The sequence below is a fragment of the Neoarius graeffei genome, chromosome 2 (genome assembly GCF_027579695.1).
Source record: "Neoarius graeffei isolate fNeoGra1 chromosome 2, fNeoGra1.pri, whole genome shotgun sequence".
NCBI lineage: Eukaryota > Metazoa > Chordata > Actinopteri > Siluriformes > Ariidae > Neoarius > Neoarius graeffei.
Window position 1 is genome coordinate 663,487 of NC_083570.1, and position 14,415 is coordinate 677,901.

The window sequence follows — 14,415 nt, forward strand, 5'->3', positions numbered from 1 at the left end:
CGTCTCAAATAATCTTACATTTGAGTTCTAGTAAAGTTCTAATCAGAAATAATGGATGAATTCACCCGTATTAAAGATATTTTTTTTTGCAGTAGGGGAATTAAGAGCAGGCGCTCTGCATGGCCCTCTACGGGGGTCCTTTGTGACGGCGCACGCAGCGTGCCAGCCAGAGCGCATGCGCCTCCCCGCCCTGCTGCAATTGATTTTGTGGTCACGTGGTGTTTGTGTGGTGCGTACGCGGCGCAACTGGAAGCGAAGATGGCGGACGACGAGGAGGCCGAGCGGGAGCCCCGCGGCCACAGCGGCAGTCCCTCCGTCCTGAGGGCGCTCTCGGCCCGGCTGGAGGAGTTCTCCGCGGCGCTGAGGGCCAGCACGGAGCCCGCGGAGGAGGCCACTGCGCAGTACTGCCGGGCTTTCTGTCAGGTCTGTCCGCCGCAGCGCTTCCCTCAGAGCCGCACGCTAGCGCATTAGCGCACTGCACTGCACAATAACAGCGGTGGCGTCGATCTGTCAGGGCTGAGGGGGCTGAGATCATATCCCCCCGGGGCTGGTGGCGAGGAGTGTGCGGGAGTGGGCACGGCTTTATGCTCAACAACAACAACAACAACAACACATCGTGCTAATGCTAATGCTGCAACATCAGTCAGAACCGAACCGGAGCAAATTATTAACAGCCAGTTTACCTCAGAGGGCTGAGTTCACAGGGGCGGGGGGACTCGACCCCAGCACGCCCATAATGATAATCTCTCTAACTCTCTCTGTGTGTGTGTGTGTGTGTTGGGGTTTAGTATTATTCCTGATTAATCAGGTGTTGCACCCTATCTAGTGCACCTGTGTAGGGAGCACCGAGTGACTTGGGAGTGTTTGAATAGACAGTGAATAGTGGGCCAGAGTTCAGCTGAGCTCTCACACACACACACACACACGAGTTCTCCTACCTGTCACAGGTGTGTTAACGAACACCTACTACAGGTAGGCAACTAATCAACACCTGACCTTCACAGTCCAGTTACTCCAACTGCAGTGGGGGGTGAATACTTTAGTTCCAGGGTGCGATTTGTCAAAAAACCAGAAGGGGGGATGTTTTTTTTTTTTTTAAATCATGAAACGTCACAAAATTAAAGTAACAATAGGCTAACAGCTCAATAACATCCGATGATATCAAATGAATAACACTAAATGGTAGGGCTGTAACGATATGCGTATCGAAATCACGATACGCAGAGCCACGATCCGTATCGCGATACAAGAAGGCAGGATCGCGGTACACCCTTTCAAACAACTTCTCAGCCCAAAAACAGAGGCGCTTCCAAACTTCAATTTATGAATACTTTACTTTTTATTTAAATTAGATTTTAAACTTTTTTATATCTATTAGTAAGTCGTTTTTTCGCCGACCTGCGACAATCTTCTGCGAGTCACGCAACGTCCACACTCGCCACTGGCAGAGCATTCGTTTCTTTTAAGCGGTCGCCATTCTGGTTGCGACGCGGGGAGCGAATCTGTAAACAAGCAGCTCATTGGCTGGCTAGGTGTGCCACAAGCCAATCACAATCACTTGACCGGAAAGGCATGCAGTGTTGCCAGATTGGGCAGGTTTAGGTGCTTTTTGGCTGGTTTTGAACATATTTTGGGGTAGAAGCAATATCTGGCAACACTGAAGGCATGTCTGCTTGGGCGTTAGCGGCAGTTACATTTTGACACGCGAGCAACGTTTCACCATAAAAATTCCGTAATTTCCATCTGTTTTCCGCGATCACAGAAAATCATTGGCCCTATGAGAGTGAGACAGTGAGAGAGCCACCCCCCCAAAAAAAATCTTAACGGATTTACACGATTTGGAAAAATGACTTTTTCAGAACCGAAAAAAGCAGAGCTTCCGGCTCAACAGTATTATTTTGAGAAATAAAACAATCTTTGGATATACATTTGTTCATTTTTGCATACATATTACTCATTCTCTGCAGTGGTCTGAATTATTTGTTATTAAATAGTTAATGTAAGTAAGTAAATGTTAAGTCAAATTTACTACTTTAAAAATACATTTAAAAAAAATCTTGGGTGTATCGAATCGTGGGTCAAAAATCGCGAATCGAATCGTGAGTTGGGTGTATCGTTACAGCCCTACTAAATGAAAACGAACAATAAACCAGAGATAGTACAGTAAATTAATCTTCCTATCTCTCTGACTAAATACACGAACACTAACACACAACAAAGTTCGCATTGCTTGTCGCGTTGCTGTGATGTTTCTCTCCCTCCGGATTAAATGGACAGTGACTCGAAAATCACTAAAATACATGAATACTAAATGAACAGTTTGCTCTGATGTTCACGTTGTGCGCAGCTTTCCGATTTACACTGTTTTTTTTTCTCATCCTTATACTTCCTGTTTCATGGACTGTAACGGATTTGCTTATTTAGTAATTTTAATACAGAATTTACTTTGAAATTATAATCAGACACTGCATCCCTGCATAGATCGCAAAGATTTTGTTGTTATCTACAATGGATCTATTTGCTGGGGACATTCGTGAACATCAAAGCTGCCACTTCGGGTCATTTTGAACGTGAGTGCAATGTAGACCATAGAAAACTGTGTCACAACATGCCGGTCATGTCAACTTTTTTTTTTTTTTGGTTTGTTTGTTTTATTGACGGGGTTGTCCACGAGGATTTTTTTTCAGCAGAGATAAAAACCAGAAGGGGGGGATGATCCCTCCCAGCAAATCGCACCCGGAATGCTTCTGTAGTGACGGCTTGTTCACAGGGGCGTGTACAGCGCACGGAAAACTTTTAGAATCTGTTTTGTCAGGAGTCGTTCAGTGCTTCAGTTTTCCAGATGCACCCGGATTAACGCACATCACTAATCACAGGCAGGACGGCGAGATCTGGGCAGGCCACGCCTACAAGTGGCACAAATGTAGAGTTATACACGATAATCGTGTGTGTGTGTGAGAGAGAGAGAGAGAGATCAGACTCCACTGATCCACACAGCTCTGATATCAGTGTGTTATTAAAAATAGAAACATGGCATTGGTGCATATTTACTGCTCACACACACACACACACACACACACGGTGCACTCGGATCAGAGCACAATTTGTTTGAGGTGCTCTTGAGTATGATAAATATGAATTTAAATATACAACTTTTTTTTTTTTGCACTAAATAAAAATAAAATGGATGTTGTGGTGGTGTCAGTATGGCTTTCAGTAAAGTGTGTGTGTGTGTGTAGACCCTGGTGGAGTGTGTGAGCGTGTGCAGGTCAGATGAGGACCCTTGGCCTGTGTTGGAGTGTTACCGTGTGGCATTGCTGAGTTTTGCACAAGTGACGGTGCACCTCTCAGTCCAGAGCGAGAACGTCAGTATGGTCCTCCAGAGACTCTCGCTGTGAGTAACACACACACACACACCTGTTCTGTAGGTGTTATTTACGTAGTTTAATTTTTATTGAATGTCTTTAATCACTCATGCTTTGCATATAAACTGACTCTTTTTCTTCACTCACTCACTCACTCACTCCCTCCTTCTCAGTTCTTCCCTCGCTCTCTCACTGTGTGTGTGTGTGTGTGTGAGGTGTTTAATGTTCTGTGTTCTGCAGGAGCTGTGTGGAGCTGCTGCTCTCCATAACCAAGGTTTTTCCAGATGCACTGTGGGAACAGTTTCAGTCCTCCGTACAGGTACCACACACCTGATGTGTTCCAATACACTTTAAACTCCTCCTCTTTTTGAACACATGTCTGTAGCATGTTGTCACGGAGACACATTAGCCACTTCCTGTCTGTGGTGGACACTAAGACACACGGCTCTGAATTGGGTTTTAACCGCGGTGTGTTCCTGTGTGTGCGCAGACGGCTCATGCGCTGCTGCAGGACGCGGGCGTCACTCAGCTGCGTCTCCTCTGCGCAGCCACTCGGGAGCGAGGGATGTGGAGCAACAGCACACTACAGAGCCTTCTGGGAAACGAGACGCCTCCGGAAGCTGAAGGTGAGGTGTCCTCGGGTTCACTGCCCACACCCGAGGTCCTCTGGGGGTCAGGATTTAGCCCTAAAGTGTACACACACACACTCCCAAACCATGTGTGCGTTTATGATTCCTCAGCAATGACTAAGATCGTTCATGTTTGTGCTGTAGTGCGAGCGTTCCTGATGCGTGAAGGTCTGGACCTGCTGCAGCTCAGGGTGAAGTACCTGATGAAGGAGAGCTCCATGGAGAAGGCGGCGCTGCTGGCTAAAGCCTGTGCTGATTTCCAGGAGTTTGCTGCGAGCAGAGGACCCTTTAAACAGAGCTACCTCGTGTGCGTGTGCGCTTTTGCGCCACAGGAGATGCTCATGGAGGAGGTGGGTGGGACTGCAGAACCTTTAAGCACGGGATAGAGCTGATAATCGCTTCAACTTCATCTCACACACACACACACACACTTTCCACTAAAAAGCCTGACTGGGTCTTACCTCCTGTGATCTACTGCGCTCTAATAGGTTCCAGAAAACTGAAGGCAGGGAGCACGTGCTGAGAGGTTGGAGAGTTGCTGGTGTCAGGAACTGTGCTCTGATTGGTTACAGGGCACTAGGGGTGAGAACTGCATTCTGGTTGGTTACAGCAGAGCTGGAGGTGGAACCGAGGGTGTGGAATACGCTCTGATTGGTTACAGAGATACCGGGGAAGGTTATGGGGTAAGCGTGTCCGTTTGGTACAGGGGCACGGGCTGCGCTCTGATTTGGATTGGAGGGGCACCAGGGGTGGGAACTGTTCCACAATCCCAGTACAAAGGTTCTGGAATTGTGAGCTACATTTTGCCTGGTCGCAGGAAGAACTGGGGTACTGGGGGTGGAGTACGTGCTCCGACTGTTTTGTCGAGACACAGGGACACCTACGCCACAGTGTACGTTATGACGCAGTACACCAGCGTAAGACGAGGACAGTGTCGCACTGCTATACTATATTTTTGTATATATATGTGTAATATAATTATAATATGACACTGTTGATGTTTTTAGTTGTGTGTGTCCTGCAGCTCTCCCAGGTGGACTGTCGTGACGCTCTGGAGATGATCTGTAACCTGGAGGCAGAAGAAGACGAGAGAGCAGCGTTTACTCTGTGTTCAGGCTTCCTGACCCGCCAGCTCCTGCAGGAGGACTCGTACTGCGCCTGGTCAGTTCCTAAACACCCGTTTGGTTTGGTTTGGTTTTTAAAGATTCAGAGATCTTGAGTTCCATTAATAAGTTCAGTATTGATCAAGCTCCTCTGGTTAAAGTCCTCAAGTTTGAATGTGGGCGCAGGGTCAGATCGTGGTTCAGTTTGTTGTTTATGGCCATAGGAGCAGCGTGAGGTGGTAATGTGGTGGTTAATCTCTCCCCCAGGGAACTGACCCTTTTCTGGAGTAAACTCCTGAAGCGATTGGAACCTTCAGAGCAGAGCTTCCTGGAAAAGTGCCAGAAGATGTCTCTCCTCGCCAAAACAGTGTTCCACCTGCTATTCTTTATTAAAGTGATCCAGTCTGAGGTGAGTTCTTTGTTCAGTCGTCCTGGCCTCTTCTGGCTGCAGGCTAATGCACAAACTCATGATGGCGCTGTTCTAGCGCTTGGTTTACCGCGGTGAAATGTGACCAAAACTTAGCGCTGGTTTTGTTTTCTAATCTGCAGTTGGACAAGATTGGCTTGCCAGCCTGCATTGAGATGTGTATCCGTGCCCTGCGCATGGAGTCCTGCGAGGGAGCCAACAAGGCCACCATCTGCAAAACCATCTCATGCCTCCTGCCGTCTGACCTGGAAGTGAAGCGGGCCTGCCAGTTAACGGAGTTCCTCCTGGAGCCGACGGTTGACTCTTATTACGCCGTGGAGACGCTGTACAACGAGCCGGACCAGAAGCTGGAGGAGGAAAACCTTCCGATACCCAACTCTCTACGCTGCGACCTTTTCCTAGTCTTCAAAACTCAGTGGCCTTTTGATCCAGAGTTCTGGGATTGGAAAACGCTCAAGCGTCATTGTTTAGGTCTTATGGGCGAGGAGGCGTCTATCGTGTCCTCCATCGACGAGCTTAACGATGATCGCTTTGTCGAAGCGGAGCGAGAGGACTTGGAGTTGGCATCGGAGGAGTACAAGGACGTTTTCGAATGCTTTTTGGACACGACAAACGAACTGAAGGAGATCGCAGACCAGCGACAAAAAAACAGAGAAGTCAAAAAGTTGAGGGAGAAAGGATTCGTGTCGGCGAGGTTCAGAAACTGGCAAGCGTACATGCAGTACTGCGTGTTGTGCGATAAAGAGTTTCTTGGTCATAGAATAGTCCGACACGCACAGACGCACTTCAGAGATGGGCATTATAGCTGTCCGATTTGCACAGAGACTTTTGAAACGAGAGAAATTCTAGACCCGCATGTCGGGTCACACGTCAAACTGTCTTGCAAAGAGCGCTTAGCTGCGATGAAAACCACTAAGAAACTGACTGATGCAAAAATCCCTGTTCCTGATATTGCAGCTCTGAAAAACAAGGGTGGAGAAAATCAGGCCCGAAAAGCAAAGGCTAAAACCTGCAATGGAGATTCTGGCCAGCTGTACAACGGCGACGCGGTGGGCTCTCAGAGCGAGGGTCCCGGAGTCAGGGTCAACGGGAGAGAGCGAAATGTTTGTCCTGTCGTCAACTGCAGAAAAGGGTTCAAGTTCTTTCGCAATCTCCTCACCCATGTGAAAGATCACGGGGAGGTTGAGGAGGCAAAGCGCTTCCTTGAATTGCATACCACGAAGATAGTTTGTCAGTATTGTCGCCGTCACTTTGTCAGTGTCAATCACCTGAACGACCATCTTCAGGTTCATTGTGGTGCTAAGCCTTATACTTGTATTCAGCTGAACTGCAAAGCTAGCTTCGACACCAACGCCGAGCTCCTTGTGCACAGCAAAGGACATCCAGTCTTCAAGGCCAAGTGCATGTTTCCTGGCTGCGGGAAGATTTTCAGTGAAGCTTATAAACTCTACGACCACGAGGCGCAGCACTACAAAACCTTTACCTGCAAAGTGCCTGGCTGTGGTAAAGTGTTTCACACTCAGTCCCAGTTGGAGTTGCACGAGGAGAACCATAATGCGAAGAAAGAGGAGACGCAGACTGCTGAGATCGACGGCGCTTGTCCTGCAGAGCCTCCTCAGCCACACCTTTCCGGTGAACCAGCCCAGCAGGATCCCCTTCCAGGACCGCCAGTGAGCTCCAGCTGCATGATGAGCCCTGCAGATCACCCAGCAAGTCTGGTGAAAGTGAAGCACTCCATTGAGAACATGCTCAATCCTGCTGCTCAAGATCCCACGCAGGCGTTCGGCCTTGTAATGTGCAAAACCGAGCCAGCTGATCCAAACCTTCTGCAGCAGACACAGATCCCACACATGGAGGCCCAGCAGACCCAACTTCCAGTCACCCCTCCCATGCCTCACTTGAATGAATCCAGGTCTGAAGAGTCCTTGTTAGATGTGCTAATGAATGATCCATCGTGCCCACTTCCACCAGCATCTTCATATCAGAGCCTCCTCGAGGACTTCCAGCAAGCTCCGTCAGGAGACGTTTTGCAAGCTCAAATGGAGTCTGCTGTTTCACAGAGTCACACCCAGCCCCTGTACAGTAACGAAAGCACTGAATATGGGCCGTATGATCCCAGTTCTGTCGCCCCGATCCACACACCGTACCCAGTTCAGTATGGGAACAGCATGGTACCCTTACAGCAGACTGCTCACAACGGTCCACCAGCAATGCCTGTGTCTCAGAGGCTTCCTCCACAAGTCACCCCTTTTCCCACCAACAGACCGGTACAGCCACTGCAGGCCAACACGCACTGTTCTGCAGCTGAGGAAAAGGACCGGTACAAATGTGCGTACGAGACGTGTTCTCGAGACTATAGCTCTTACAGAAGTCTGACCAAGCACATGAAAGCGGCTCACTGTGAGTTTTATGCACAATGGAAACTGGCAAGGAGGAACAAAGTAGCACCGATCACAAACAGAGCTGCGTCCATGAACGGGAAACGTGTTTCTTCAGAACCCTTACAGAACCAGCTGGGTCAGAGGACTCCTGCTCCTCTGACACCGATGCAGAAACTGCCTGCCCAGCAGCACTACCCAGCAAGCTGTCTAAACTCCACTTACCCCTCGGGTTCTTCCCATTTAACCGGTCCAACTGGCCAGACTTTCCCAAACCAAATGGACAGCATATTGGATCCCATTGTGCTCTCTCAGTTAGGAAATGCTGCAAATCTGCCTCCTGTAGCTCCTCATGCTTCCTGTTATTCCGTCCCGATGAACAGTTCGCTTCAGCAGCAGAATTACCATTCGCAAGCAATGGCCTCTTCAAGTGGTCACTTCTCCTCACAGATGGACACTGCGTCTCAAACCCAAGTGCCAAATGCCTATAACGGAGACATGACCTATCCTCCTTTGCAGCATCAAAACAGTCCCTCGTGTCGCTTCATACAGACCCACCCGGACGTTACCCAGACGATGAACAATCCAGCCAAAATGGGCCATCCCAGTAACTCTTCCCCACCTTCCTACGTTCAGCAACCAAAGACCAACTCCAAACCTGCAGTCAAACGTACGGAGTGCGTCGTCAAACTGGAGAGAAACCTCGATTTGGTTCCATCTCCTCCAAACACGTCACAGCAAAGCAACCCTCCTGCAGCCATGAACTCTCAAACTTCTCAAGATGACACCAGCAATTCTGCACATGATGGCGACATCAAAAAGAGAAAGCGAAGCAGCAGAACAAAGTGGCCTGCTATCATCAAAGATGGCAAGTTCATTTGCTGTAGGTGCTTTAGAGGGTTTCACAGTCCTAAATCTCTTGGAGGACATTTATCTAAACGTGCTGTCTGCAAACCCTACGATGAAGCAGTTCTGTCTGCAGATCTTCCAAGTTCATTTCTTGAACTTCTGAACTCCCCTCACCCATCAGACACTCCGCAGTCCTCACCTTCTGCACAGGTCGGTTCCACTCAGGCTTGGCAGTCTCTCACTAAAGGGCCCCTCGACCCAAAATTGTTTCCCAATGTCACTTTTCTGAACACTAAAGGTTCTGTGTACAACAGTGACGGTAACCCAAGCAGTGAAACCACACAACAGGATTCACCGAGTCTGGGCGAGTCAGTCGGTGCACGTCAACAGGCTTTTGCCGAATCCTCTGTCTCCTACCCTCAAGACAACCAAAACAGTGTGATTCAGCATACTGGAAATATCAAAGACAAGCGCAGCCAGCATCAAACGAGTTATCCCCAGTCTTGTAACTCCTTACCAAGTGAAACTGGTTCCTCAGATCAACTTTTGTCTCGCCTGTTAAGTGAAAGCCAAACTTCTGACTCCAGCTTCAGCAGTCCCACTAATCGCATTGACAGAATCCTTCAAGCCGAAACACTAAACAAGATTAAGGAGATTAAAGAAAAGTCTACCATAACAAATGCGAGTGAATTATCCAATGACGGGCTTCTCGCTGCCATGGCTAGTCTTGCTCAAAACCTGGTGTCGGAAAAGAGCGTCAAGGAAAGGCTTCGTGAACAGATATTGGCTGGAGACTTCCAGAAAAGGACTAGTTCATGCCAAGGTCAAGGTGTTGACAACTCGAATTTACAAAGTCCGATGATTGACGTTCCTCACCACACGACGCATGTAATTCAAAAGGCTCTTCAAGGTAACGAGCATGTCGCTGGAGGTGGTACTGAACTTGAACGTTTCGCCCTGGGTGGAAGTGTTGCACCTGACGAGACCTCGACGCGGAGTCCCAGTGGAACAAATGGTGCATTTAATAAACCACCAGTACAAGACGACGATGAAATCATGGAAATACTAAAAGCTCTGGAAAGATTGGATCTGGATAGGGAAGTAAGAAACCATGACCAGACACCGACTCTGCCTCAGGAGACAGGAGGAGTAACGAAGGCCACAGAAGCTACATGCACTACTTCTTCTTCTTCTGTGGTCCGAGGCTATTCCTGCGACAGTGACGGTTGTGGTTACAGAGCCATGACGAAAGATGCCCTCTTCAAACATCTCATGAAACAGCACAACTACACCGAGGACATGCTCAATCAGTGTCGCAAGGAACAGTTCAACTTTGCGCCATTTAATTGTCAGCTCTGTCCCAAGACCTTCACACGAAACTCCAACCTCAGAACACATTATCAGTCCGTGCACAATTATTCACACGAGCAGGTGGTCAAGATGGGGATTACGCGGCAGTACAGTCGAAAATCCTTGGAGCCTGATCAGAGTCTTGGTACCACTTCGAGCAGCTCAGATTTGCTCGGTCTACCGGCACCGAAGGCGCCCTTTCCTGGACAGCAGCAGCGTGCTGAGACTGGTACCGGTGTCCCAGCTCTGAGACCTGGTGTTGCTAGCATTAAACCAGAATTCAGCGGTCAACCTTTTAAACCGCAGCTTCCTGTTGACTCTGGTATCCCTGCGAGTGTACAGAGAGCAGACGCAACTCCGCGTCAGCTCCAGTGTCGGGCGACTACTCATCCATCGGTGATCAAAGCTGTTCCTTCCTTGCTAACCTCCTCCGGTGTGGCACAGCAGTTAAATCGACCAAATGGGTTCATGCAGGGTTCGCTTGCACCTTCTCAGCCTACCCACAGAATGCCCCCTGGGGCTCTGTTGCCTTCGAGTGTGCACTCCGTGGCCCAGACCCCTTCAGTCCCAGCACAGGTTGGTTGCCTGTCCCCGGATAAGAAGCCCAAACTGGGAAGACCCAAAATGCAAAAACAAAAGGAAGTGACAAAGAAGACTAAGGAGAAAAAGACGGACATGGACGATGTTTTTAGCCCCTATCGGCCCTACCGCTGCGTCCATCAGGGCTGTGTGGCTGCCTTTACGATTCAGCACAATTTGATTCTTCACTACAAAGCTGTACATCAGTCTGAACTCCCCACGTTTGCAGTTAACGAAGAGGAGGAACAAATGGAGGAGGAGGAGAAGAATAATGAAAACGAGGAGGAGAATGACACGCCCGATGGCGAGGCCAGCGAGGTAACGGAGTTTCGTTGTCAGGTCAAAGACTGCTCTCGAATATTCCAGGCTGTGACAGACCTGCTGCAGCACTACCTTCAGCTCCACAAACTGAGCCTCGACAAAGCAGGCGTGATGATGTCTAGCATGAACCTGGGCAGGTTTCAGTGTGACCAGCCAGATTGTGTGGTTACCTTCACTGGGTTCTGGAAGTACGTTAACCACATCGACACGGAACACAAGAAGGTCAAACTCTCTAGAACTGAGCCTGTTGACGGAATGTTCCAGTGTGAGGTCGAGGGTTGTAGCTGTGTTTATACCACAAGGTCAAACTTGTTGCGGCACATCATGAAAAAACACCACGACCTTTACAAACTCCGCCTGCTGAACTCGAGAGGCGTCCGACTTGGCCGTCCTCCAAAGAACAGTTTAGTCTCCGTCGAGAAGGAGAATAGAGAAATTAATAAAAAGCCTGTTCAGAAGGGGGGTGAGAAAAAGAGAAGGAAGCAAAAGAACCTCTGGACAAAATACGGGAACCCCATTTTGAAAACGAAGGAGGAGGCCTCTGCCATGTGCACCAAGAGGACTCAGTTCCAGTACCCTTGCATGATTAAAGGCTGTGAGACGGTCAATGACTCTGAGCGAAATCTCATGAAGCATTATGCCCAGCATGGTCTGCCTAAACAATACCTGGAGGAGCAGAGGAGCAACTACATCTTCTGCAAGAAAATGTCTCGCTCCAAGTACAAACGAATCACGTCGAGGAGTGATGATACGGACAAGTCCGATGAAAGCTCCATCGAGGCATCCGAGATCGAGGAGGCTGTGGACACCGGGCCCAGCGAATCGGAGTTCTCAAAGCTGACGTCTGAGAAGGAGAGCACTGAGGACACTGAAGTTTCAGACACTAAATTGTCCAGTGACCTGAGCTCAGATATCTCTGTGGTGGTGAAGCGAAAGAGAGGTCGTCCACGTAAGGGAGAACGTGTCAAACACTTGCAGTTGGCACGCAAGAGAATGACGAGGTTAAGAGCGGCGCAGACTCCCTCGGCGGTCACCTGTGCAGCCGTCAATTCCGACTCCGCTTCGTCCGGCGCCACGCTGCCACAGGAGCAAAACGCGAACCTGAGCTCTTTCAAGCCGTTGGGCTTCGAGGTTTCCTTCCTCAAGTTCCTGGAGGAATCGAGGCAGTCCACGGGAAAGACGACGACGACGACTTTACCGGATGTACACCCACACAAGAAATACCCCACCGTGCACCTGAAGACCGCCTCAGTTGTGTGCAGCAGGATCAATCCTGAACATCACTGCCGAGATGTACTGAAACTGGTGGAGTTTAAGAACCCGCAAAAGCTAACTTCCCTTAGCAAGGTGACGTTCGAGGTGCACAGAGGGTTCTCGAATGTTTTTGACCTCTTGCTCAAGCAGCTGCATGATATGCGACCTGCGGTGGTCATTCAAAAAGAGGGCGTGTCCAGTGTTACAGGGTAGTTCTCAGGATGGAGAGATGGATCAATAGCTGCAGTGTTGCTGTTTTTGGGATGTTAAATGATTTCAGTGGGTTATTGACTGATGTTTTCGAAGCCCTCGACACTGAACGCTCCTGTTAACATCTGCTAATTCCTCGACAGGACTGTGTATTAAACCTCTTCTTTAAGTTGTTAATTAAACAGTTAATGATGATGATGATATACCTCTTACGCATGCCCTTAAAGTTATCCGGCACATGTGGTCGATGTTGGAAACGAACCCTTAGAGGAAGATTTTAATTGTTGCGGCTCCCTGTAGGAATTTTAAAATGACCTAGCTTCTGTTGCGGTTGGACTGATGATCCTGTAGTGCGGTGGTGAACTGTAGATGGTAACCATTTTAGTCTTGTTCAATATTGCATTGTAAATTTTGAACGTCTATAGCGTTGTGTCTGTGTGTGCACATACTGACTCTCCGGATAATTTACTGCCACCAGCAGTCTGTACCTTCAACAACAGAGACCAATTTATTACAGCTTGCATTTTCTACCTCTGTGTGCTTGTGTGTGGTTTTTTTTTCCCCCCCTCTCGGACGAGTCAAGGTTTCTCTTACGGCTTGACGCAAAAATCACCAAGCATTTAGTCTTTATTTTTATAGAAGAGTATTTCATACAGAGTGATTAGAAGACTTTTGTTCAGGGTTTTGGTTTATTGCCGTATTACAGGAGCATTTCACTGGTGCACAGTGATGCATAGACTTTTGTGTTTATTATAAAATCATACAAAAAATAAAATGGTACCATTTCTTGAGAATTAATTGGACCCTTGCATACATGTCAACCTATACGGAATGTCCGTATTTTATACGGATTTGATTCAATAAACGTAGTATACGGGCATATAAATAAAGTTATACGGATTCTTTAAAAAAAAACTTCAATATTTATTTAGCGCTATAATCAATTCCCACGATGATAAACGTACTGTACAGCACAGACAGCCAGTAAAGAGTCTTATGAAATCGCACGTTATCTTGTGGTAGCGAGACTTCGTTCCACTTTTGATCATGCGCACACCGCATTGCGAGAATCCCGCCAACCGTGAAGTCATAGACATATAAACATAGACGCCGCCTTCTGCGTAGAATCGTACGTCATCCTCGCCGCCATATTGGATGTGGCAAAGTGGAGATTCTTCAGCCGTCTCTGGTATAGCGTCTAGACGGTAGCCGAGAATAAAGATGCCTCATTCATGTGCTGCGTTTAACTGTACCAACAGGTTTACCGTCCAAACGAGATCACATGGGATTACTTTTCACAGGTGAGACTGGAAAAATACTTTTTGGTCATTATAACGTAATTTTACGAACAGGTTTTCCTGACTTTGTGGCTAATATGAAGTCTCGCGCATAATAGCCGCTCGGTGAAACCTGTCTCCAAACAACGAAGTATTTCCTTCATTCTGAAGGTTTATTGTTATTAATATTGAATAAAAAGTAACTGGGATGTATCATTGTTAATTATCATTCAAATTTTAGGTAAATTATTTTAATTTGCATCTTATACGGATTTTGGAGGTTGGTTATACAGGTTTGATTGACCAAAGGTTGACATGTATGACAGTAGCAGGCAAAGGTTTGGATGGAAGGAATGTGGTTTGGAAAAAACTCCTGACTGAGCGTGATCAGAGATCACTGAAATGCTTAATGAAGTCAAATTGTTAAATAAATAAAAATGAACTCTTGGCTATGTTTAATAGTGAAGTTAAGATCACTTCCAGTCACAGTGGGATGAGAACTCATAGGATTGGGACTAGGCCAGGCAAGGCAAATTTATTTATATAGCACATTTCATACACAATGGCAGTTCAATGTGCTTTACAGACGTAAAAAAAACAGTATACAATGGAGAAATAAAATTACATAATTTTATTTTTATTCTAAAAGAATTAAAAGAAAATAAGAATTAAA

At 47.6% G+C, this 14,415-nt stretch overlaps 1 protein-coding gene across 1 annotated transcript; it reads left to right on the top strand.

Moving 5' to 3' along the window:
* Positions 1–210: 210 nt before the first annotated feature.
* On the top strand, positions 211–12,995 carry znf292b (zinc finger protein 292b). The gene is made up of 8 exons (XM_060913514.1): positions 211–423; positions 3,240–3,394; positions 3,606–3,684; positions 3,856–3,991; positions 4,139–4,344; positions 5,019–5,155; positions 5,365–5,506; positions 5,647–12,995. Exons 1-8 carry the CDS (start codon positions 259–261, stop codon positions 12,466–12,468), a joined length of 7,842 nt encoding a protein of 2,613 aa, XP_060769497.1. The 5' UTR covers positions 211–258; the 3' UTR covers positions 12,469–12,995.
* Positions 12,996–14,415: the final 1,420 nt, after the last annotated feature.